Source organism: Polyodon spathula, chromosome 7 (assembly GCF_017654505.1).
Source record: "Polyodon spathula isolate WHYD16114869_AA chromosome 7, ASM1765450v1, whole genome shotgun sequence".
In the NCBI taxonomy this organism is placed as follows: domain Eukaryota; kingdom Metazoa; phylum Chordata; class Actinopteri; order Acipenseriformes; family Polyodontidae; genus Polyodon; species Polyodon spathula.
The window spans coordinates 9,453,504-9,480,769 of NC_054540.1; the positions used below are offsets into that span (position 1 = coordinate 9,453,504).

At 37.8% G+C, this 27,266-nt stretch overlaps 1 protein-coding gene across 2 annotated transcripts in view; it reads right to left on the minus strand.

The window, feature by feature from the left end:
* The window catches only part of LOC121318122 (transmembrane protein 117-like), a 79,039-nt gene that overhangs the window by 23,073 nt on the left and 28,700 nt on the right, over window positions 1-27,266 (minus strand). For both annotated transcript variants that reach the window (XM_041254440.1, XM_041254439.1), the window contains 2 exons: window positions 12,877-13,009; window positions 396-495 (listed from right to left, as the gene is read on the minus strand). In XM_041254440.1, coding sequence (XP_041110374.1) covers window positions 396-495; window positions 12,877-13,009 — 233 coding nt within the window. The remainder of the gene's footprint in view (window positions 1-395; window positions 496-12,876; window positions 13,010-27,266) is intronic.

The following is a 27,266-nucleotide window of genomic DNA, read 5'->3' on the forward strand; positions in this document are numbered from 1 at the left end:
CAAGTTGTGCACCACTGCTCTAAACCATTTGACTTGTTCTCTGTACTCACAAAAAGAATATGATGAATTATTTTAGAGTCAGTAAAATCCCCCCCCCCCCCCCCCCCCCCCCCCCCCCCCATGTACCATGTGAATCTGAACTTGTAAAATCACTTTGACACCTCATTTGAGATTTGAAACTCAATAAGAACAGAGTTGAATACAGTTTGGTGTTTTTCTGCAGCCCAGCTGCTTTCTTCCTCTATTCTGTTCAGTGGTGGTTCTCAGAGGAGCTTGACTCCACAAAATCATGTCAATCAGATTACAAGGGATTTAAGGTTTCAGCAGAAACAGTGTTGCATACACACGAAATGGAAATATACAAGCAGATTGAATTTCATGTTTCCAGTTCTCACCATCCACGCAGTGACAAAATCCCCCATCCAGGTTCCTACGGCTGCAACTTTCATGAAGCTTTCATTCCTCATTCCCATGTACTCTGTCACAATGAACGGACTGTTGGGTGGAAATAGAGAAAAGATAGTTTAACACTGTTAGTATTATGTTTCCAGTTGTTGGAAAGAAAGTCTACCTCTGCTGCTGCTGCATACAGCGACTGACAACTCAAACACAACAAATATTTCTCACACCAGTAATAACCTACAGTATGAGCCCTATTTATTCACATTAACAACAGGATAAGGCTCTATCCTTGCCTATTTGTTTTTAGTTACTAAGCTGTTGTTTATGTGACTGCTGGCAGCACAAGGATATTGTAGTCAAAGCCAGGGGGTACCAAACTTGGGCATGGGAAACCATGGGAGGCTGAGAGATGGTTTCTGGGTGCTTGGGGCTATTTCAAATGTGTACTTGACGTCAGTTCTGCCATTCATTGATAATCTTCATTTACAACGTCTGTGCTACACAGTACAAGGGTGATTGGAAGGAAACGATATTTCACATTTCTGTGGGTTCACTGGATGGTCTTCAGTGAGGATGCTTGATGTCATGGGGGCCCAGGAGCCAAGAAAGTTTATTTTAGTCAAGCCACTTTTGCATTGTCTGTAAGCAGCCTGGCAGGATGTAACATGATATTGCAAGAGGAAGGAATTAAACTTCCTAGAAGAAATTGGATTTAGTCAGAATGAAAAAAAAAAACAGCTACAAATGTAACAGAAAAAAGTCACAAGGTTATTGCAGAAATTAAAATATGAATCCTGCTGTAAAGCTTTATTTGCTACAAGTGCAGCTGCGGACAGCAGCATTGTTAATATGCTGGGGGAAGATGCTGCTGGAAGGATTACACAGTGTACAGTACAATAGCTCCAGAGGGGCTGAGTTTGTAATAACAGTGCAATACATTGCAATGGCATTTCACTTTGGGGGGATTATTTATGATTGGATTTATTAATCTTCTTTGATGTGTATAAATGCAAAACCCTCAAAGCGGGGGACTATGAAATAGATTTTGTATAAATTATTTCAAAATCCTATCTTTTTGCTCCTGCATCCAGATGTCAACTTCTTTGGCAGCTGGTGACTGTAAAATACAGATACTGTAGGTATTAAAAGCAACTAAGGCTGGGAACAAGCACTCTCAGGTTTAGTTTGTATTATACTTAGTCCTGCTACAGTCAAGATGTTTTCTGCTAAAGAGTTTTCAATGTATTGTATCAATTCTCTGACAGGTACATACATTTAAAATTCATTGTTTAATTTAATTATTATTCATAACTTCATTGATCAAAAGCAGGTTGTAGATTTGTCCATTACTAAATGCTCCAGGAGCAGCCCCACTTTTAGTAGCATCTGTTGTATAATGAATACTACTTCAGTCGTCCCGCATGGGTACTGAATAGCAATTTTACAATCAGCTACCGACTTTAAGTTTAGGTTAAAGGGTTGGGTTAAACCCATTGTGATTTAAGTTTATGTTTAGAAGCATGGATATTCTTGAGAACGTGGCTCAAGAATCTTATTATACACACATACACACATACATACACACACATATGAAGGCATATTTAATTCTTAAAAAGGTGTTTAACAAAGTGGGGATTTCCCCACAATGTCGCTTTTTCAGGACTTTGTGGGGACATTTTCTCAAATTTTGTCTGCACATTGATAGTAATACTGCTACTGAAAATGGGCAAAAAACATAAAAAGTTATTTAGTTAATTATATATATATATATATATATATATATATATATATATATATATATATATATATATATATATATATATATATATTATAAATCATACACCACCCATATTAAATGAATTTGATTATTCAGCAGGGTTTATTTAATGGCATAGTGAGGTGTCGAGTGACTGATCACTCCACCTCCCCCTAAAAAAAACCTTGATTAGAATAAGGATTTATATCAGCACTAACTCAGTCAGACACCTTGTGACTTGGACTCTGTCCAGCTATCAAAGAGGTCCCACTGGGAGTAATTTGCTTTCAGTGTAATTATAAATTATAATCAATAATTCTGGGAGTTCAATCAAACTGTTGAACAGTAAATCCAATAATTCAAATCTGAAGAAAAAATCCTTGCATAAAACGTGCTGGGTAATTAATTAAACACATTTGTGTTATAAAGGGACTTCATTTCTGTACTCTGCAAAAACAAGACAGTTCGGATGTCAGTAGTGGGCAGCTGTTTTAACTTTTTCACGCCTACTGTAAATTAAATTCCCTATGTGGAGAGACCTAATACAGAATTTGAATGATTGACATGGAAGAGGATCATGTTTGATTTAAAGTGGAAATAAAATAAATATAACTAAATAATTATATGTCTTAAAGCTGTTTGAAAGGTGAACCTTTTTCAGTCCAATAGGCTGTATTCAATAAATTACCTTTTGTTTCTTTAAACCAAATGGCTTTGGTTGATTTCAAAATATCAGACATGGTACATGGGATCATAATAACAGCTCAACAGCAGTGTAAATTGCATTAATGACAAGCACTCTTCACTCTGGTAGTCAGTAACAGTCCCCGCTTCCCCATGATTGTATTTAATATTAAGCTACCTACCTATTATTTTGGCAATCCCTAGCTATCTATACACACACTTCTCAGATTCATTGAGATTAAGCGATGCTGTGCATCAGTGTGGCTCAAAGTAATTTGCATAAGCACCATGAATTCACTGATGACACTTAATATTAGAAAATAATACAGATGTGATTCATTTGAGTTGCTGTTTTAATGAACTTTTTGGAATGCCTTCAGCAGGTCTGGAATATTAACTCTTGCTTCCTGCTGAGAGGCTGATGATATTCTGCATGCATCATATCCCTGGGAGCCTGTGGGAGTAGATCCTAAAGGACATTGTATGGTGCTCTATCCAACAAACACCTGGGCAGGATCCCTAACAAATACATGTATCTACTTCCTCTGTATGACAGCTACAATTACAATACATGGACTGCTTTACTAAACAGCCACAAACATAATAAAGTGCTTTAGCTAAAGAGTCCAGGGGTCTCTCACCAGAGCCATTGACTCGGACGTCTCTTTGGAGTCCTACCATTTTCTACTCACATTTTCTGCAGCGCACACTGCACCATTAATCAAGTTATTTTCATTAGTATCCAGGGGGCTGCATTCGTTGCAGCCTAAATACTTGTGTTGATGGAGATTTGCATTAATGTTCTGCTTAAATAAAATAATATCCCCAATATTTTACAATATATTTATTAGTTTCAAAAGGAGCAGGTAGTCCCCATATTTCATGTTTAATGTCATGAAATGCATGTTCAGATTTTAAATGCAAGCTCTGTCTTTTCCTTTGGTATTTTGTCCACTTGCGCTCATGTTCCATGAGGATAAACATTAATGGTATTAATTCATGAACACACATTAGTGATAAATCTCTTTCATGCCCTCAAAATGTGTACTCAGTCATTTCTCTTGTGTACAAGACTGTTCTGCACTGCAGACAAAACAAAGGTCTGAAATGCTTATTGGATTGGATTTAGAACTTATAAATAAAGCAGTAGAATGGATAAATCATATCACAAATCTAACAGGAATGCTCAGCAGGAGTCACCCAAACAGTAATCTCCAAATCTTACATAGTAATGACAAAAAGACTGAGCTACTCAGTATTCAATCTCTTTCAGTTTCAAATGCATTCAATTTATACAGCAAATCATGCTGAGCTTTACTGTCACACAGCTGTACAATAGTCTACAGCCATACCATGGTCAGCACATGGATTGACAATCTCCAAAGAATACACTAGAGTTCATTTGGGACTCATGCAATCAAATTACAGTGAGATGTTAAACAAAAATAATAATAAAACATAATGAAGTCCAATGAAGGCTGTGCAGATACACATATTTTAGAGAAATTTAAAATGTTGTTAAGTATTCAAAATGGAATAAAACTTTAATTACAAAACACAAAAACAAGCTTTCCCTTGTGTGCCCTTGTCTTGCAATTTAAAATATAAACCAAGGCTTGGTAGTCCTGTGGTTAAAGAAAGGGGCTTGTTACCAGGGGGTTCCTGGTTCAATCCCAGCTCAGTCATTGACTCACTGTGTGACCTTGAGCAAGTCACTTAACATCCTTGTGCTCCGTCCTTCAGCTGAGGTGTAAAACCAAGGTCCTACTGTAACTGACTCTACAGCAGCAGTTGTAATGCATAGTTCACCCCCTACTCTCTACAAGTCACTGGATAAAAGTGTCTGCTTAATAATAATAATAACTAAACCACTTGTATTTAAGCAACTATGCAATTCACACATCAGCCACCTTACTGTGAATGGTGGGCCCCTGAAATTGTACCCACCTTGTAGTAAGAGACAGATCATGTACAAGTAGCATGATGAACAATAGATAGCAGATCCATGCACCAATGCAAGCAAATTGCTGCTGGACCATTCAAATAACTACAAAGGTGATTGGTAGCACCAAGCTGTGCTTCCATATTACATATCAAGGCAAACAAAATTGTGAGTTAAACATCCTGTGCTTCCATGAGTCCTCACATGCTTTTCTATAAGGTGACTTTTTTCAGGTACTGTATTTACAGTTGAACACTTTATCTTCAACAGTAGTCTTTGATCTAATTCTGTAATATAGCTTGGGGCCTTTTTAGTTCTCAATTCATGTTTAGCCATTACCACTCTACCAACATTTTTTTCCTTCTCCTTTTGCATCCTTTGGCATACAGAGCGGAAAGGTTCTTCTTGAAAGCCATAAAGCTGTCAGCGTGGTCCTGCTGCCCCATTTGGAATGCATCTGCCTGGGCAAATGAAGGGGACATACCTATACATCATGTGTTAATACATGGAGGATCACATGTTATCCAACTGTGTTCAGAGTCATGGAACTTTTCAAAACAAATGAAATGTTCTATTTAAGATGAGATTTACAATACAAGTCAGACTGTCAGATGATATATTATAACCCTTTATCTATGTATCACAGTATTAACACATGTTAGTAAAAAAAAAAATATTACCAAAAATCCTATTGGGTATAAAAAGTAGTAAAGAGGATATAGGTTTTTAGCAGTTTTTACATTTAAATGGCATTTTATCTACATAAACTATAAAGGGAATAGTGTTGGTATTGTTTTCTTTCAAAGCACCTCCAGTACCAACCTTCCCTTTAATTAGTTTGTACTAACCATCAGATTTGACATACTGTGGCCCAGCTTGATGTATCTGTTATTTATTCAGGACAGCAGTAGAGAACTGAAATGATAATGGAACTAGAAACTGAGCTTGACATTTACAGTATTGTGCTTACTAAATTCACTTCCTGATAACCCACTACTATTTGAAGTTTCCTTCCAATTCGAAGACAACCACCAACAACATTAGGTATGGGATATGCCTGCCTATCGGTAGGTATTTTCTGAGCTCTCTATACCACAGCCCGATGCACACAGTCACACAGGTCTCCTGCACTCAGGCTATTGTGACAAGACCTCAGTCGTTCCCCCTCCCCCCACAACAGAAGGGTGAAGCGCTCAAAACAGGCGAGGGACATCATATACCTAAAGGAGCAGATGGTTCAGGCCCTTAAGCTGCTGTCTAGGCAATAAGCTCCTGCGGCACCGACAGAGGCCTCGGCCCCGCTACTGACGCACCAGACTCGGCCCCTGGGTCTCCCATGGGAGCCCAGGCCGAGCCAGAAGCACAGACCTTGATGGCGGAGGAGGACATGCTGTCTTTAGTAGCCTTCTGGGATGAGGACTTCCCCACAGAGATGGAGGAAGAAGAGGACCCAACGTCATCGACTGTGGCAAAACTTAGCTACAAGATTGCCTCAGAGACTAGTTTGCCATCATTGCCCAGCTCCATGCTGGCATTAATGGGGTGCGCTGCAAATTTTTTGCAGATCCCCTGGATGACATCGGCAGAGCCCCGCTGGTCTCTGTTTCAGACGCAGGCAGTAGCTCCCACAGCGCAGCCATTCCCACCGTTGCCTGATTTTATGGAGGAGGTACACTCCTATTGGGATTGACCAGCGTCAGCGTATTTTGAGGACTGTTCTCCCAAAGTGGAGCCTTTATGTTGTACTGGAGACTCTCAGGAAGGCCCCATTTGAGCCTATACACTTGAAGCAACTGTCTATGCAGACAGCCTTCCTCTTGGCTATCATCTCTGCTAAGCGGGTCAGTGAGTTGTAGGCGCTGTCGGTGCACAGCTCATCTATTCGTATTTGGGACGATGGCAGCAGGGTGTCACTGTGCACAAACCCTGCTTTCCTACACGAGGTGATTACAGCCTTCCACATGAATCAGTCTGTGGAATCTGAGTCTTTTCATCCACCTCTGTTTGCTTTGGAGGAGGATAGGAGATTGAATTTCCTCTGTCCAGTGCAGGCATTGAGGTGTTATGTAGATAGGACAAGAGCTCTGCGTCATACTGGCCAGCTCGTTGTCTGTCACAGACTTTAGGACAGCCCCTCTCAATGCAGCAACTGTCACATTGGATTGCGGACACAGTCACTGCGGTGTGTGACTGTACTGGCTTACCCCCACCTGGGAGAGTAGCTGCGCACGCTACTAGAGGGTTCGCTGCATCTTAGGCCCTTTTCAGAGAGGCCTCACTGTCTGATATACTTACGGAGGTTAGCTGGGCTACGGCGCATACATTCTCCAGATTCTACCGCTTGAATGTGGTAGTTCCTTCCTTGCCTTCAATAGACATGAGGGTCCTTGAGGTTGCATGCTCGCACCTCTAACCTTCGGTTATACGGTTCTGATGCGCCCCTTGTATGCTGCCAATCCTTCTCCCTCGCAATGGCTCTGGTATACATTTCCCATACCTAATGTTGTTGATGGTAATCTTCGAATTGAACGGGAATGTTAGGTTACTTACCGTAACCCTGGTTCCCTGAAAGAGAAGATGACCACCAGCTGTGAGGTCACATTGGTTGCCCTCACGGGTTCGATGCAAAAAGAGAAATGGCTTCCTCACTATGATGGTTTTAATCCCTCGGTAGGTGGGACCGGGGGCATCATCTCAGGAAGGGGCCTATCAGCAGCTCTGGTATAGAGAGCTCAGAAAATACCTACCAATAGGCAGAAATATCCCATACCTAATGTTCACGGTCGTCTTCTCTTTCAGGGAACCAGGTTTACGGTAGTAACCTAATGTTATACTTATTAGCAACTAAGCTGCTTATGTGAGAATGAGTTTCAGATCAGTTGAAATATTATTGTTTACTATGAAACAAACGTTCTTAAAATACTAGTAACACATCTTAAAAAAACTCCTAACAGTAAACAACCTTGTCTTGCAGACTGGCAGGATACATGTATTAATTAAGTCCTGCAGTGGAATAGACTGGGAGCCACATTTCCTTTCCCCTGTTCTTCTGTATCATGTGTTCTATTAGGTCTACCTGTTTTGTGCACTTTATTATTATTATTGTTATTATAGTCTCCTCTATATTTCTAATTCCCCTCGTTAAAAATAATTTATCTGTAACCTGGTTAACCCTATTTACTGTTGATCATTGCTAAATAGATGTTTTTACATAGACAGAAAAAAAATATAATTTTGGGTCTCAGAAAGTCCAGATACTTTTCCGCATTCACAAACCTGTGCCATTTGAAATCAGTTTATTTTTTTTTACCTGAATGCTTTGGGGCAGGCTAGGCTTTGTCCAGTGCCCTGGCTCTAAATCGTTTTGTTCTGGTTTGCTGTTCTGCTTCAGGGCATGTGTTCATTTGTAATACATTTGCTTAATCTTCCACTTTTCATTGTGTCAGCACTAACACATCAAACGCTTGGTGCTTTTACTAGTTATCTCCTGGAGTAGTTCCCTGTTGCACAGCGTTTTAATTGGTCTTTCCAGGTTTTTTTTTTTTTTTTTTTTTTTTGTTAATTTTATTTTGCCATTGTGTTGCCTATATAGACTCACATGTATTTTCTTTTATGATATCCCACTTCAAAAAAGCAGTATGTAAGGAAGTTTTTGATGGTCATTTTGAAAAATAAATAACAAAGCATTGATAAAACATGTGGCTGCTGTGGTAGAAGTGGTACATGTAGTATACTGCTGGGGACTGTAAAATCATTATTATTATTATTATTATTATTATTTATTATTATTATTATTATTAAATACATTAAACAGATTTGACTGGAGAATGGAGGTTAGAATGCTGGAAACCTGACATTCACAATAAAATGTCAGTGAGTGAAGACAGAATAATCAATAGGTGTGCACTGGGGATTCTTGAATGGTATACATGTGGCTACTATTTTTAGCTGCGACCAAAGCCATGTAGTTTATGGTTGTTAACCAAAGGAACATTTCATTTAAGCTACATAGGGAATGTATTTCAAGAAGCATCAAAATAAATATGACATATCTAATATAAAGCACATGGTAATCCATTCTGTTTGGCATGTGTGGATTCAAATCCTAGCCTTGGTAAGTGTTACTTTTACATTTAGTTTCACTGACATAATCACATCACTGGTTTCAAGACTACAGTTTATATTAGATAGATTGTTACTGCCCTCTGTGGTTTACATCCACCTTGAAACTGAGAATGCACCTACTGTACTGTAAACCTATACATGTTGTACATAGTAGCTTATATTGAATTGCATTAGTATTGCTATCATTGATTTATAAAGATTGTGTTCATTTGTCTGTTCAATGACAATGTAGTGACACTACAAGCATAATGCAATTTGTCTGCAATGAGGGACACTGATAGCACACTACAGTGGTAAAATGTTTATATTTTAAAAGAAGAATGTATGAATTAAAACACACTCACAATCTACTGCCATTCTCTACTGTATCAAGATCTCCATCAGCACCATGAAATTGGTCCTTAAAATGAAATATACAGGTTTGAGGTTTGGCATTTTCCTCTTGTGTCATTTTTGCATTGGTGGTCCTCCTTAGTTCCCCAACTCCATCAAAGCAATTAATACAGATCCTAACAAGGCTTTATCGAGCCTGAAAATAGTTCTAATATAACCCGGTTTAACTGTGGTTAGCTGCTGATGGAAACAAACTGATTTCAAATTGCTTTTAACTCAGTGGCAGATGAAAAGTTTAAGGGTTGAGCTGCAAGTTTGTAAGATGAACCTTTCAAGTTTTTATCCTGAAGTTTGATGCCTGTGACAAATATGTACACACAAGTGAGTACAGTTTGTACATGGAGGCTTGCAATTAAAATGGCAGCATCTATCAAGTTTAGCCACTGAACCAGAAAGCACAAACAAGCACTGCTCACTGTCATATTTTGATTAATACAAACATAATATTGATACAGACCATTCTTTATGTAAAACAGCTATACCAGACTCTTTTCAGTCTAGTGCAAAATAACCAAAGGAGTTTACATAAATGATAGTGAATAAAATGTCCCATGTATAATCAGGACTAAAGTATTATTTAATCCAGCTCAAAGAGTAACATTAATGGTCCTAGTCATCTGTTAGCTGAATTGTTATCCTCCTGGATGGAACAGTGACAAAGAAGTGCATAAAGCTATAGCAGCTGCGACGCTCAGCATGAAACTAATCCCAGCAGAGCAAAACAATCTCATAGAACAGAAGGCTTCCTCTAAATTGGGCATGATTAATGAGTGGGCCATAAAATGGATGGTCTTAATTAAATAACAGTGGTTCATTAGTATGTGATGTATTCTGATAACGGCACTTAGAGATGTCAGAAAAACGCTCCACAGTTAAATATGAATACACAGGGTGGTCAGACTTTCCTGGTTTTATACAAGCAGCTTTCATCTGGCGGTTAAAATACAATGTAAATATGCACAATATGAAAACTAACTTAGCCTGAAAAAATATGTAGATTATATAGTTTAAATTCTGTTTTCCAATGTTATTCTTAACACTTCTTCAGCTGTTAAAAATAAACACTGCTTGTTCCACAATTTCTGTCTTATCTCAGGTTTATGGTGACATTGATAGATCACACAAGTTTGCACTATCGAGATTTATAAGTCAACATAAACCCTCCATAAAATTACAGCCTTATTATGCACAGTTGGACATTGCACCTTATATTATTATTATTATTATTATTATTATTATTATTATTATTATTATTATTATTAGTCCAAATGCATCTCTTGAAATGTTCTCTCTTGAAATGTTCTCCAAATTTAGTTTATAATCTGTGACTTTTAAAGCATTGATACACTGAAACACAATACTATATATATATATATATATACAGTGACTTGCGAAAGTATTGACCCCCCTTGGCATTTTTCCTATTTTGTTGCCTTACAACCTGGAATTAAAATTGATTTTTGGGGTATTTGTATCATTTGATTTATACAATGTGCCTACCACTTTGAAGATGCAAAATATTTTTCATTGTTAAACAAACAAGAAATAAGACAAAAAAACAGACAACTTGAGCGTGCATAAGTATTCACCCCCCCAAAGTCAATACTTTGTAGAGCCACCTTTTGCAGCAATTACAGCTGCAAGTCTCTTGGGGTATGTATCTATAAGCTTGGCACATCTAGCCACTGGGATTTTTGCCCATTCTTCAAGGCAAAACTGTACCAGCTCCTTCAAGTTGGATGGGTTCTGCTGGTATACAGCAATCTTTAAGTCATACCACAGATTCTCAATTGGATTGAGGTCTGGGCTTTGACTAGGCCATTCCAAGACATTTAAATGTTTCCCCTGAAACCACTCGAGTGTTGCTTTAGCAGTATGCTTAGGGTCATTGTCCTGCTGGAAGGTGAACCTCAATCCCAGTCTCAAATCTCTGGAAGACTGAAACAGGTTTCCCTCAAGAATTTCCCTGTATTTAGCGCCATCCATCATTCCTTCAATTCTGACCAGTTTCCCAGTCCCTGCCAATGAAAAACATCCCCACAGCATGATGCTGTCACCACCATGCTTCACTGTGGGGATAGTGTTCTTGGGGTGATGAGAGGTGTTGGGTTTGCGCCAGACGTAGCGTTTTCCTTGATGACCAAAAAGCTCAATTTTAGTCTCATCTGACCAGAGTACCTTCTTCCATATGTTTGGGAAGTCTCCCACATGCCTTTTGGCGAACACCAAACGTGTTTGCTTATTTTTTTCTTTAAGCAATAGCTTTTTTCTGGTCACTCTTCCTTAAAGCCCAGCTCTGTGGAGTGTATGGCTTAAAGTGGTCCTATGGACAGATACTCCAATCTCCGCTGTGGAGCTTTGCAACTCCTTCAGGGTTATCTTTGGTCTCTTTGTTGCCTCTCTGATTAATGCCCCCCTTGCCTGGTCTGTGAGTTTTGGTGGGCGGCCCTCTCTTGCCAGGTTTGTTGTGGTGCCATATTCTTTCCATTTTGTAATAATGGCTTTAATGGTGCTCCGTGGGATGTTCAAAGTTTCGGATATTTTTTTATAACCCAACCCTGATCTGTACTTCTCCACAACTTTGTCCCTGACCTGTTTGGAGAGCTCCTTGGTCTTCATGGTGCCGCTTGCTTGGTGGTGCCCCTTGCTTAGTGGTGTTGCAGACTCTGGGGCCTTTCAGAACAGGTGTATATATACTGAGATCATGTGACAGATCATGTGACACTTAGATTGCACACAGGTGGGCTTTATTTAACTAATTATGTGACTTCTGAAGGTAATTGATTGCACCAGATCTTATTTAGATTCTTAATAGCAAAGCGGGTGAATACATATGCACGTGCCACTTTTCCATTATTTATTTTTTTAGAATTTTTTGAAACAAGTTATTTTTTTCATTTCACTTCACCAATTTGGACTATTTTGTGTATGTCCATTACATGAAATCCAAATAAAAATCCATTTTAATTCCAGGTTGTAAGGCAACAAAATAGGAAAAATGCCAAGGGGGGTCAATACTTTCGCAAGCCACTGTATGTATATATATATATATATATATATATATATATATATATATATATATATATATATATATATATATATATATTGCTCGCAAGTGGATCTGGAGTTGCTGCAGAAAATGATAAGTAAAAAGTCCTAGGCTTGGCCTCTGAAGCATCTATACAAAATGTTTTACCACAGTGCCCTCTACAGTAGCATTGCACAACTTAGTACTGTACAATATGTGCATTTTTTACTGCATGTAGTTCAAATATTGTAGTTATGAGTTATGCACCAAGTGATGCCCACAGAAATGTCCGGGCTCCCCTAACTCTTGCTGTGTGAATGGATGTGGGTACATAGCAAATCTTATTAGTTGAAGTAATTAGGATTTAGTATGTCCAATAGTGTTAATTAGGACCCTGATGCTGTATGTGGTTGTTTATTGATTCTGCCATTTCACTGGATACATTGCTCTGTTAAACAAAACAATCCATAACAGTTCATACGTAGCCTCTATCTAGGATTATAGCCTTTGGTTTGTTAAAATAAAAAAAGAAACGTAATTCCCTACCCCGTGTTTCCTGCCATCAGGAGGCAGAGGTTGTAAATGTGAGAGAAAATGAACAAGAAGAGAATGGTGCTGAAAAACATGGTCATCCAGGAACCGTGATCCTCTCGGAACACCTTCAACCTCAGAAACCGACCTGAGGCACAAGAAAAACACACAAACTGGTGAGATTAGATATTTGAATTTCAAAAATGTAACTTTTAAAAGAATGTTTTGTTGAATCAGGGTCATATATGTTTTTTTAAGTTAAACTATGCTCTGAACAAACCCTCTAAAACAGATACACATTTTGTGAACTGTAAGCATGACTGAATGACCCAAAATGGGCTTTAAAAAAACAGCTCTTAACAAAATATCCCTTAAAACAGTCCTTAAAGTGAATAGGGCCCAAAACACTAAACCTTTCTGCACAGCTTTTAGTGTGACATATTTTGCATGGGTAGCTGAGTCTCACATTTCAGTCTACTGTGCTTAAGGCTAGCTTACATCAGGCCAATTTTCTGTGTTGAGAGTGCCAGGAGAGATTAGTGGCGTCAATTCCCTATGGCAATGAGATAAGCAATGTATACATAACACACCACACACATAGAAGTATATTGAACAGTTAAAAAAGAGATATTCCAAAAATCTAAATGATATAAAGTATGTATTTAAAGTAACACAGTACATTCAATAGTTAGTGCATACATGTGATTGTACTTTGTCCTTAAATCAAATATGGTAAAGTCTCAATACAGTTTAGAGCTGAGAAAAGACTGTTTTCCCAGCTAAAACAATACTCATAACAAGAATCTGAAGTAAACCATGCAGATCTCATTATTTTTATCCATCTTTAAAACAGCTTCTACCCTGTAAAGGTGTGTATCTGAACTGTGCCGGTCAAATTAATCCATGGCTTGTCAATATTTGTGAGCTTCGTTTTCCACACAGAAACTTGAACATAATATTGCTTTAAATTTGTATTATGCATTTAATGATTTCTTCCAGGAAGTCGTGGGCAGGTAAATAATAGTGTGCCAAAGAGATCTACAATAGATTCTCAAGGCAATAACATCATAACTACGTCGTCGTTTTCGTTAGTGTGAACAACACAGATTCATTTTTACCCCCCAAGGATAATACAGCAGAAATTATGTCAAATCATGTTTTGTAATTGTTGTTTTTTGGTTTTTTTTTTTCAAAATCTCATTCTGTACTGTTAACATTATGCAAAAAACTACAATGCATTCATACAAAGTGTTAATTTCTATCCATCTAGGCACAAATGCACCAGATTGCTACAGATCATATACAATAACACAAAGAGACAGACATCTATCTGAGTAGATTCTATTTGATATAATAAAGAAAAAAAATCCTTCACTTTCCAAATGGAACGATGCAGGGTTGAAACTCATTTAACAACGGCCCTTTGCCATCCCCCATTTACAATTTGCAATTGCTTTCCTTCAGCTTTCATAGGAAATTAATCCCAGTGACACTGCCGTATAGAGGCAGAGATACTCCCTCTCTATATATATTGCTAGATGACTTTTCATTGTTTGATTTAAACACAATTGTTTAATTAAATGTTCTTAAATATAGTGTAAAGAAGAGTGATGCTGCGAATCAAGCAAAGAAAATTACAAAAATAACAAAAACGCTGAAATAAGTGCACGTAAAAAATGTTGCAAGCAATATTCAACCGGGTAGTTTTTATTTGTAAGACGAGGAACACAGTCCTGCAGTTCTTCACATCCTTCTATGAAGCCAGATTATAGCTAATTCTACTCCTATAATACATTAAACCACAATATTTGACGTAAGAGTGAAAGGCAGCAATATATTAATATTACACACACACACACACACACACACACACACACACACACACACACACACACACACACACACACACACACACACACACACACACACACACACACACACACACACACACACACACACACACACACATATATATATATATATATATATATATATATATAGTATGTATTTCAACATTAACAGTGGCATTATTTCAGAGTTGATGTTTTAATGTAGAAAATGTCTTGGAATTTAAAATCTTGCCTTTTATGACTGCTGCCAAATGTTAAACAGCTTGAACATGGCTGACAGCTATTCTATCATTTATTGAAGTTGTATTGTTAGATATGCATCAGGTCAATAATAAGTTCATTTATGACAAGTCACCATGAAAATAATAAAATTTGAGATAAGCCTCTAACTAAATCACCTTTAAAAAGTGGCAGCCATTTTTGAGACCAAGAATTAATCACTATATAATATATTGCACATATAATTTACAAATGCTTCATGAAATTACAAAATGTAATAATGTGTTCTTGCTTTAAAGGTCATGTAGTTTTAGCAGTATTGTGGAGTATCCCATCTGTCATTTTGGAAATTAGCTAAATAGCCACCGTAGCTGCTGTTTCTAATAATCTCTCCAATAATGCAGAAAACAGAAGAGATTACCCAAATTTACAGCTTCATTTTAATGATGGAGAGCAACTGTACAGATACCCTTTTCCAAGTCAGCCTCATTGCTGAAATTATAGGCCTTTAATTCTATATAAATCTTAACACAACTAGACGAAGCACATTCTGTGCATAGTATTTGCCTTTGGCTGTCTATCACAGTAAACAAATAAAAGTGTGTGATTATTACCTTGCAAATGGAAAGTAGTTTATTCTAAAGTACAGAATGTGATTTTAATTCCGCCTTGTACCTTTGTGATATGTAATATTTTGCCACAGGGCATTAAGGTAGTAGTATTTAAAATGCAGAAATACCACATAGGAAATAAGGCAACACTGCCACCTTCGGGACTTGGGGGAATATCTTAAATAGCTTAAAAAAAGGACATTGCACTGCACATTTTGAGTTGTGAACCTATAGCCAATAAAGAAGATAGTTCATTCTCTGTCATAACTTTGATAAATGCCCAGACACATTCAGAGTGCAAATCTGAGCTGGAAATACACATGTACAAGTCTTCCGGTGTACTGGTTTACTTACCTATAGAGTCTTCAACATCACTGCTATACATTACTGTCATACTCATGAAGTCATTGGGATATTTTTCAACTTGTACAAAGCAAGTTACAGCATCAAGACTTCATATTTAGACATATTTATTATTTTATTTTGGAAACATATGAAAGGGGCTGGAGTTATATCACAGGAAACGTATGCCTGCCCTCAGGTGTAGACTATCCAATACAGTGCTTACTGAGATGAGGACTCATCTGATGAGGATGAGGCCATCTGAACTCACACAGGCCCTAATTGAAGACAGATTTAAATAGGCGCCCACAAAGGCCAACACATCAGAATGGTATTCAATCATTAACGACATGTCTGGAATTGAACTAGCAATCACAAGGGAAAATGTTTCAGATTTAATTGGCAAATCCACCGAACCACCTAGCACTCACAAACACATCTAAGGAGCTAGAAACATCTGATCTGCAAAGCTTTGAATAGCTTCCCAGCAGCTATTTGACTGATAGATGCTGCCTTTCAAGCCACACAGTGGTTATGACCTGATATCAATTGGGGATGCACATCACATGTGTATCTGTCTATTACTGTATTCAATCAAATATCACACATACAGAAGCAGTTATGATCTTTCATATAATTTAAAACCTACACATTGGCAATATCTTGAAATTATTCCTCAAATAAAATACAGCCATTTTGATACTGATGATGTATAACTAGCCCAATGGGAAACCGGTAAGCATTTCTGAAAAATATAGCAGTACCGACAATTGTCATATATGCTCTGCATTTTATTTTATTTTTTGCCCTGGGACATCATCCAGGAAATACAATGCAATCATTGCACGTAATGGACCTTCATTAATCTCCCTTCAATGCAAGTCATTATTTTGGTTCACTATGGTTTGCTGTTAGTCTTGGTGGGTCTTTGACATCTTTTGGAAATTACCTGAACCAAAACTAATTTGAGCACCACTCAGCTCTGTGACAGGCTGGATCTGATAAATTACTGTAAAACAATTTGTGTAATTGCTAGAGTACCGCGCTGCATATGACCACCTGAGAAAAGCACCATGCACAGACGGCATACAAAACAGTACAAATGAAAATAGCACTTACATTCTACAAATGATTGTTTGATATTTTTTTTATTTTTAGAATATGTCCAGAAGGCATTCATTTTTAATGGTCAATGTACATTTTGAGGTTCAAATAATATTAGAAGTCAGAAAAACATATAATTTCAATTCAGAACAGGCTTTATTTCCCTGTGGAAGCAGAAAGATTAAATGAACTGTGGTAACAAAACCAATAGTCCAATACAGAGCAGTACGTACCAGGCTTAGCTTGGAATGAGTTTAGGTTGAAAGCAAGCCTGTCTGGGCAGCAAGTGTGACACAGTTGCTTGGCACTGTGCTAGGCAGATTGATTAAACAGTAAATTTTCAGCCCAATAAGGGACTTCAATGTGTTTCTGTGGGCAGTTCTGTGAGGTGTTAAACAATGGAGCAGGGGCTCCTGACTGGCGCATCTGGTAAAGGCACTCTGTATGAATTGCAGGATGCACCCTATAGCCTGGAGGTTGCCAGTTCAAGACCAGGTTATTCCATTGCCAGCCATGGATGGGAGTTCCCATGGGGTAGCACACAATTGGCCAAGCACCATCCAGAGTGAGGAAGGCTTAGGTCAGCCAGGGTGTCCTCAGCTCACCACACACCAGCAACCCCTGCAGACTGGCCAGGCACCTGCAGGCCTGCCTACAAGCTGCCCAGAGCTGCATGGTCCTCCAAAGCTGTAGCTCTGAGGTAGCTGCATAGCAGGGCAGCAAAGAGAAAAGAAGCAGACAGCACAGTTTGTCTTCATCTCTCTCCCAAGTCAGCACAGGGGTTGCAGAGGCAAGAAAATGGGGTAAAAAAACAAAAAAAAGTGGCTTAGTTTAGAACATAATGGACAAACATGTCCCAAAAAATATATATTTTAAATATTAGTGATTTTCAATAGCAAACCAACTATGAATGAGATCCTGGATAACTGCTGAAAGACACTTTCTTTCTGAAGGTTTAACCTTTGAGGACAACAATCACACAGGAAAATTGATTGCTTAACCTTTTTCACTTGGTATGGCACTGTGACAAGATGTCAAGAAACTACAGAAAAAGCTCCTTCCTTGCAACGGGAGATGTGAAAGCAGTACCAGCTTAAAATCAATACCAATCAAACTGCAGTGAGGGGGCCGACAGCTGTGATCTTCTCTTTGTTTACCCTGCTGTAAAAAAAAAAGAAAGCACTTAAAACTACTTGGTGCAGCATAAAAACAAAAAACTGTTTCTACTCTCTAAATAAATGCACCGTGGGTTACTTGTTAGACAATAGTTGTTTCAAAAGAGCAGTGCTATAAAGCTTAAATGATAGCTCAGACGCTTTAAAGTTATTCAGTGAAGAGCAATGCATGCCTCCCTCTTTGGAGAGGTAAATACTTTTTTTGCTATATTAGAAACTCTCGATATAATAAAACTCTTTAGAACTATTATATATATAGTTTAATATTATATATATAATTATATATATATATATTATATATATATATTATAATTAAGGACCTGGACTGTCTGTGTGTGTGATTTTATAAATAAAAAAAATACATAACAATTACAAACAAACTGACTGTTTGGCATTCAATGGCATTTTCAACATTTGAACATTAATAAACTTCAAATGTTTCATAAGGTGAAAAATCATAATATTGTTCACTTGTTCTAGACATAGCATTATAGTGAATGTCTATGTCTTGGTTCTTCTAAATCACATTTATCTGAAGAAATGTACTTTGGTTTGAAAGTGCATAGCATATTAAAAGTAACTAGAATAAAACATTAGATGAAATCTCTCAAGGTATTAGAATCCTACAGTGACTTCAACAAACCATATATAATGTTAATACTGAATCATTGTACAGTGTGTAGTTTGGGGCTTATAAAAAATTATGAGAAAGTGGAGTCCAAAAGAACAAAAACGTTGGAGATTGAGCCAGATCGGCTCTCTGATTAAGATATCTTGGGTGATCAATACAACTTGCTTCATATTGCCTAGTCAAACATAAACCATCCACATGCTTATTAATTAATGACAGAAACAATTGAGAGTGGAAAAAAAAAAAAACATAACTACAAGTACTGCATTTTTTAAATACAAAATAACCAAATACTTATTTCTACAATGTAACTAAAATATTCCAGTTAATTCTCATTCACACACGCACACACGTTTGCATTCCTATATTTGCGGGGACGGCTGGCAGGGGAGAGGGTAGCGTGCACTGGACAAGGCAACAGCAGTTCTGGTAGGTGGCGTAATCTCATACAATGACGTAAGACGTGGGTGGGAGTTGGAGTTGAAACGCAGGGACAGGCGCGCAGGATTTACTGAACACAAAACAAAGTAAACAAACGGTTCATGTGACTCTCCCAACGACTGTAACGCATAGCAGGCAGGCAGACAGCAAGTCTCAATTGAGCGCCCGTCTGTAAACAATCATTTGATTCAAACATAACAACTCCATAAAGCACACAAAACAAACCCGTTTCCACATATTACACCAACACTAATATCCCCGTGTGAAGGACAATCGTCATGCTACAAGTATGCTTAAAAGAAAACAGTAATGAAATGAAAAAGGAAAGCATGTACACTTACTTGCTAAATACAGTAATTACATGTCCTCTCTTGAAAAAACTATCCAGCCTAGATTGCTCCTCACGCCCGTTGCCTGGTTGCAGTTTGTGTGACAACGACAGACAGACAAGCTATTCGTTATGCATGATTCGTACTACAATATATCATTTTTGAATTAGTCAACCGTGAACATGAATAACACACACTTGGCACTGGAGAAAGTTCAGTGTCAGTCAGTACCGAGATCGTTGTATCCGGGTCGATCCTGTACGTGATCGTTCTAATAGGGCCAATTTGTATTGAAAAAAAATCGGTTCTTGAAGTTGGGATCGTTTAAAACGGATGTTCATTATAAGATGGGTTCGTTATAGTGACGTTAGCCTGTATATACAGCTGAAACGTCCTGAAATATATATATATATATATATATATATATATATATATATATATATATATATATATATATATATATATATATATAATATTTAAACCTTATGTTTACATCCAAAACAAATCATTAAACAATACATTCATTTCTGAACGCTGCAGTTATACCTCCTTTCAAACTTATATATAAAGTTGTATTACAATTAAACAGCATTTGACACAATAATATAACATTTGTCAGGCTACACTATTTTCAAAGTTACCACTTGGAAAAGGTCTTAAGAAATCGGTTTCAAACTGGACATCTTTTTACAAAAAAAAAAAAAAAAAAAAAAAAGCTGATGAACTAAAAGTTTTATTAAGCAAAGACATCAGCCAACGTTCCAAAAACTGGGCATTTCAACCAATCAGTATTAAGCTAAACTATTAACTTATAGAATTGTTGCAAGGCAGCAGCAGGGCTGGTAAGTGACGTAATCACATACACACATATAAGCTCCTTGCAAAGGAGCCGGCTCTGCGATATCGGCGCTATGGTTTAGTGCGAGAAGTCCCGATTCGCGCCCCTCCTCCGCCTCTGTGTGATGCACTTGCCTCCGAGATCGCTACAGTATATATGTTGACAGTATACAGTTTTATAAACGATATTTAAAAATAACATTCTATCAGTATTTATATCATTATTTTGGCAATGTATGGCTCTATTCATGTAATTTGTTGTATCCATAGTGGGAGCTGAAAGTACCGCAGTGGCGCCATTAGAATTTGCAGCACAATTGAGTCAAAGTGTATGCTCGAACATACAGTAAAGCAGCATTAACAATGAGGATATTATCCGATCCACACATGTCAATTAGTTTTGCTACGTTACCTGGATTCAAGGAAACTTTGGCTTTAAAAAAAACAAAACAAACAAAAAAAAACCTTTAAAAAAAAAAGAGACTTCCTGTCTATATTCTGTAGCAACCCCCATGTTTAGCATTTGCTGAAAAGCCACAGCACCCCCTGCTGTTATTTTAATGTAATTTTGTTCTACCACCTTGTGGCAAGAATAACAAATCTGTGGTATGAGGATAGGAACATACTGCTTCGACTGCATGACATCTTGTATCATTTAAGGTGATCTCCCTGTTGCCTGGTTTCTACTCAAAACTTGTTGATAGTAGTTCTCTTATCTTGATTCCTGGTTGTTTGGGAGAATCCCCTAATCACATGACTCGTGACACACAGCCTGAGGGTTCTGGAAGGCACAGTTAGGGTTAGGGTTACATCAGGAAGAACACCAAGAACTACACACAAAACATTACTTTCCACTTGCCAATGGTCCCTCTTATTTTCTGCAGACAGCCTACATAAAATACACCTAAGCATTGTTTTCTTTGTTGAATTTAATGAATTTCATACCTGCTTCCTCAATCCAAACATGTAAACATTTAGCAATGTGGGTGTAATCCAAGTGGTGAACTAGTCTATTTCCTTTCTAAAAATGACTCAGTAAAATTAGCTTGAATCAAGATGGCAATGGTTGACAGCTTGGAAGAGGTCACATGTTGAAAAGAAGGTGTATTTAATATGACCAGCAGGAAAACATTGACTCATATTTAAACACTTTGTGTTCAAGGCTTAATCATAACTAATTTGAATATTCACACTGGCATTTAATAGCTATCCTTATATCAATCTTTTATCAATCACGCAATCTTTATTTTATATAGCATCTTTCATAGTGGACCACTAGCACAAAGCGCTTTACAAGATAATGAGTAACAATGCATAGTACATTAAATCAAGTGAAATACAGGGCATAGTACATTATATACAAACAGTAAATAAAACCATGCAAATACTTCAAATACAAGGCTAGGATGTGAATTCTAGACATTATGGATGCGTGTGTCATACAGAATCATACGAATAAGATGGAGTGAAAAACCTAAAATAGCAATTTAGACAACAGCTAATAACGGATATCAGGCTTATAGAGCATTGAAAGCAAGCTAGAACAAGTGGGTCTTGAGAGTTGATTTGAAGCGAGCGAATGAGGGAGCTGCATGCACTAAAGCTGGGAGAGAGTTCCAGAGAGTCTAAAAGCTAAAAGCAGTCTAAAAGCTACACTTTTGCTTGGGTATAACCAGCAGGCCTGAGTCAGAGGACCTCAGCTTGCATGCAGGGACATAGCGGGTCAGCAGGTTGAGGAGGTACTCAGGACCTGTGTGATGAAGGGCCTTGTAGGCAAGCAGGAGAATTCTGAAAGTAATCCTGAACTTTACAGGTAGCCAGTGCAGCTGGGCAAGACTGGGGGGGGGGGGTAATGTGAGCATATTTTTTACAATCAGTCTATGGTGCATGACGGAAGACCACCATAGGGAGAGTTGCAGTAGTCGAGAGGAGATGAATGCATGACAGAGTATCTGCATCCAGGAGGGGAAGGCAGGGACAGACCTTTGAGCTGTTTCGGAGGTGGTAGAAGGAGGATTTGACTACAGAGGAGATTCGGGCATCAAAGGAGTGGTTACTATCCAGAAGTACACCAAGGCTTCGTACAGTGGGGGAAGGCAACAGCAGACAGTTTCGGTGCCATGATGCGGCTGGTAGCCAGACTGCAGAGATTCAAGCAGATTGTTATCTGTGAGATGTTTCATCAGCTGGCTGGCTACAGCCCTTCCAAGAGTTTTGGAGAGAAAAGGAAGATTGGATATGGGACGGAAGTTAGAAAAAACAGCCAGGTCAAGGGAGGGTTTTTAAGGGCGTTACTCGGGCAGTATGTACAGCCGGGCACAGAAAATTATAGCTGGGAGCACTTTTAACTGAAAAATAAACTTGCCTTACCTTAAATATATAATACGACAAAGAATTTTAATAATGTGTTGTCTTTTGTTGACTATATTTAATCGTGCTTTTTTATGTTCTACATGTTCTTATTCATTTCTGTTTTTTATTATATTAAATTACCATGCTTATTTAGGCACGTTACGATGTGACTGGGGAAAGACAACATAGGGTTATTGGAGTTAAAAAAAAGGTAACCTTTTCACTTCCTTTTTAGCTTAATTATTGAGCTTATTGCTTCATTTAAATTGTTTTCTTTATGTTTTGAGGGAATTTGTTAATGCACGTCTATTTTTGTTTTTAGCTGTTCTACATTTTTTGAATGCAACTGTTCATTTTAACCATTTTTTAACACAACAGTACTCACACACGTTTGGTCACCGTCATAACTGTTGCATGAAACCGGAGTGTAATAATCCAGCACCTCTGCACTTAAGCATTTGTATGTCAGCTGACAACAGCTGATATTCCATCACACCTTTGCTCTTAAAGACGTACAGCCTCTATGTATGAACCCACAATTTCTCTCACAAGCACCTGGATACATATTGTTACGATATCACAACAAAAGGAATACGCTTTTTTTTTTGGTGCATATGAATAGCTATTACGTACTATATATCACCTTACAGTATAATAATACAACCAAAAAAGGACTAAATGAGAATACCAGAAAATAATCTTAATATATTTTTTTTTTTAATAAAGTAGCCAGCACAAATCTAGTAATAGGCGGTGGATCGCCGGCTTATTTTGGCCCCCTCCATTCATTGTCACTATTTTTGCTTTGAAAATAATTGAGTTATTTTTATAGCAGTCATTTTTAACGTTTTGGCCTCAAGAAGTGCTTAACACAGAAAACCCTCCCCTTCAACTCACCGATTGGTGAAATGTTGTGTCAAGACGTAACACAGCTGTCATGTGGTTCCAAGATTTTTTTTTCACCCAGCAACGTGCAACTGATCTAGTCTGCTAGAAGCAAAATCAATCCTTATTGTTAAAAGCACAGTGGCATCTGCAAGACAGACGGATCGAGTTTTTTCAGCTGATCGGCGAGAGCCACTTTGCTGGGCGCTCTGCCCGGCTGAAAAGGTCTGGGAAGAACCCTGCAGTCAGACAGGAAGAAGAGACACATTCCGAGAGTATTATAGGATTTAGCAGATTTTTGGGATGGAAGGAAATAACAGTATCAGTAGTAGCTGAAGGTGCGTGTAGATTAATATTGGCAGTGATTAAGAAATAGTCAGGAGAGAGATGTCTGTGACAGAGATTGGAGATATCAAGACCCCTGGTGATGAGCACATCCAGGGTGTGTCCACGGGTGTGAGTGGGAACGTTGACAGACTTCAAGGCAGTCCTGGAGCGTGACAAAGCCAGTCACTAGGAGAAGGCGGCAAATCAACATGGATGTTGAAATCACCTAGGAGTAGAATTTTGTCAGATTGAAGTGCAGATTAGGGAGAGGAACTACGAGAACTAAGCAATAAAAGCAGAGTTATTTTTTGGTGGATGATATCTACTTCTACTCCTAGGTGATTTCAACATCCATGTTGACAGCAAGGGTGAGGGACATGGGAGAGGGAAGATTGATAGCGGGATGCTCAAAAACAAATAGAAGTCTGGGAAAGAGAGAGTTGAGGCGGCAAGCACAGAGTTAGCAATAACATAAGAAAGTTTACAAACAAGAGGAGGCCATTTGGCCCATATTGCTCGTTTGGTTGTTAGTAGCTTATTGATCCCAGCTTCTGGAAGAATCCCAGGGTATCAGCTTCAACAATATTACTGGGGAGTTGGTTTCAGACCTCTACAATTCTCTGTGTAAAAAAAGTACCTCCTAATTTCTGTTCTGAATGCCTCTGAATGCCACCGCAGTGCCCCCACCTCTACCAGTGCGGGGTGGCTTGTCAAAGAACGAGTAGCCATTTGGGGTGGAGTGCCTGGTTTCTGCCAGACAGAGCAGATCAGATTAGAATCATATAAGTTTGATGAGAAGCAGAGATTTGTTAGTCAGATAATGGCAATTTAGGAAGGAGAATTTACAGTTTGTAGCAGGCAGTACAGGGGAAGAAGAAGTTAGTGCCAGTATCTGAAGCAAGTACTTACCAGTGTTCATTCTAGGAGAGAAGAGTGAGCACACTTTGTCCAGGGAATGCAGACGTTAGGTGTCAGAGCGGGAATAACGCCGCTAGTAGCCATTTGGAGAGATTTGGAAAAGGTCCTCACTCTTGTCTGCGCTCTGACTACCACAGCTCAGACTGCCCTTGGACATGTGGCCCTTCGACTGGCTGACGCATAGAACGGTTAGCCAATTTATACTGTCCTGCAGGTTTCCTAGAGCTGGTTCAGTTTACACGCTATCTAAATTCACTTCAATCTACCACAGCTCTGAACACTATAGAAAATGAATTACTTCAACCAGCCGATGTAGTTACATCAGCAAACAAGCAATTTATCTAAACCTTTTACAGCATGTCATTTTATGACTACTGCGCAACAAGACTATTCCAACCTGCATGTGAATCACACCATATCAATTTAAATTAGTGAAAATGGCATATGTTTTATAATACCCATTTTATTGTACTTATTAGGCTTGATACCATTAGATTCACTGCTGTTCATCTACAACTGCATACTACAATATGTATTGCCTTTTAGCGTCTTTTAGAATGTGTATCATGTTTTACCACATCTTACTGCACTTTTCTGTTTGTTACCATGCTTTTTTTAACAACACCATACCAAACTGTGCTATTCTTTAACAATGGTATACTGTTGTGAACGATAAAGATGAAGGTGTTTGCTACCCTAGCCAATTTCCATAATCTATTTCTGCATGGTCATTAGGAGGAGCTTGTAGCTATTAGTGAATGAAATGATAAGTGAGCAGATGTTAATTTCGAGTTTAAGCTTTCTGTAAATCACAGTGAACATCAAACACAGGATAGGTTGACAAGCGGCAACATCATAACCAGAGCTGCTCACAGACCCATGAGAAAAGCCAGCTGTCTTCATGCAAAGGGAACTGTCCTCTTTTTGCAGTGTTTACTAGCATTATGGTCCACCAACTTTACAATGGTTCTTTTTTACTCACACAAGGTAAGAGTATTCTGATTCCATTACATTGTACTCAAAATCTTTAAACTGATATAATACTTCTATGCAACATTGTTTAGAGGTTGTTTATATAATGTATGGTGAGGTTTTAAATGAAAATGGAAACAGATGAACAAATTGAAGATTTCTTTTATATTAGCTTGTTACTGAATCTTATATTAATCAAGCTTTTCTTATATTTATTATGTTGTTTATCAATATTACTGTATTATTGCAGGCACCCAAAACAGATCACTAAAATATGTATCAAGATCAAATGCAGCAATGTTTTCACTACAAACCTTAAATTTTTATCTGTAACAAACTGTTTATAGACTCAATAAATTAACTTAATGATAAATTTGGTTAATTAAATTAATGTGTTAAAAGCCATAAATATGCGACACAACTCCTGATAATCAGCCAAAGAAGAGCTCTCAGAATAAAGCCTGCCAACTACTGTACTCCTTTCATCAAAGCAGACCTTACTCTGATCTGCAGCAATGTGGTCATGAGTTATACTGCATAAATGAAAATATGGACTGAAATCTGATACTTACGGTATACAGTACAGTATGTCATAGAAAATCTGTAATAATGCTTGAACAAAAAAAATAGAGACAGCTGTAAAAGGTTTACAAACTGCTCTTAGAATTATGGTATTGAAGGTTGTTTTCTTCAGCTGTTCTCAACATGCATTTCATTAAGATACAGTGGTATTTTTAAAAATAATTTTGCACTACTTGTGTTTGGGTTAGTCTCCTATACTGTACACTGTGTGATTCTAGGTCAATATAGATGTGTACCAGAGTCGAGTCATGAACTGGAGACCATGCTCAACAGAAGCGAGCATTTTAACCATTATACAGAAAAAAAGTGAGCTGTGAACTTCATCACACAAATAGGGGTCAAAATGTGTAACAATGCCTGCTACAGGCATAACAACTGAACTTTCCACGAGTGAAACTTCACTACTAAATACATGTATGTCAAGTTTAATACAATTTCAAGTAAATTTCATGTTTTTGTTATATTGTTTGTCAAAACAACAAACTTAATGCAATTTCAGAAATAATCAAATCCATAATCAAATCCATAATATATATCATTCACAACGATAGAGTATACCATGGTGAATTAAAGGGCATAATCACAAACTTTAAGGACTTTTTTTTTTTTTTTTTTTATAGATTTTTTTTAACGTTTCATAAACAGCTCCTAAACCTGCATAAACAGCTGCCTAAACTAGTTGTTGTATACTAGTTGTATATATATATATATATATATATATATATATATATATATATATATATATAGTGATAGATTGCCCTCTGGTCACATGTTTTTCTTCTCCAAATAACCACTTTAGACACAGGATGTCAGGAAACGCCGTATCGTGT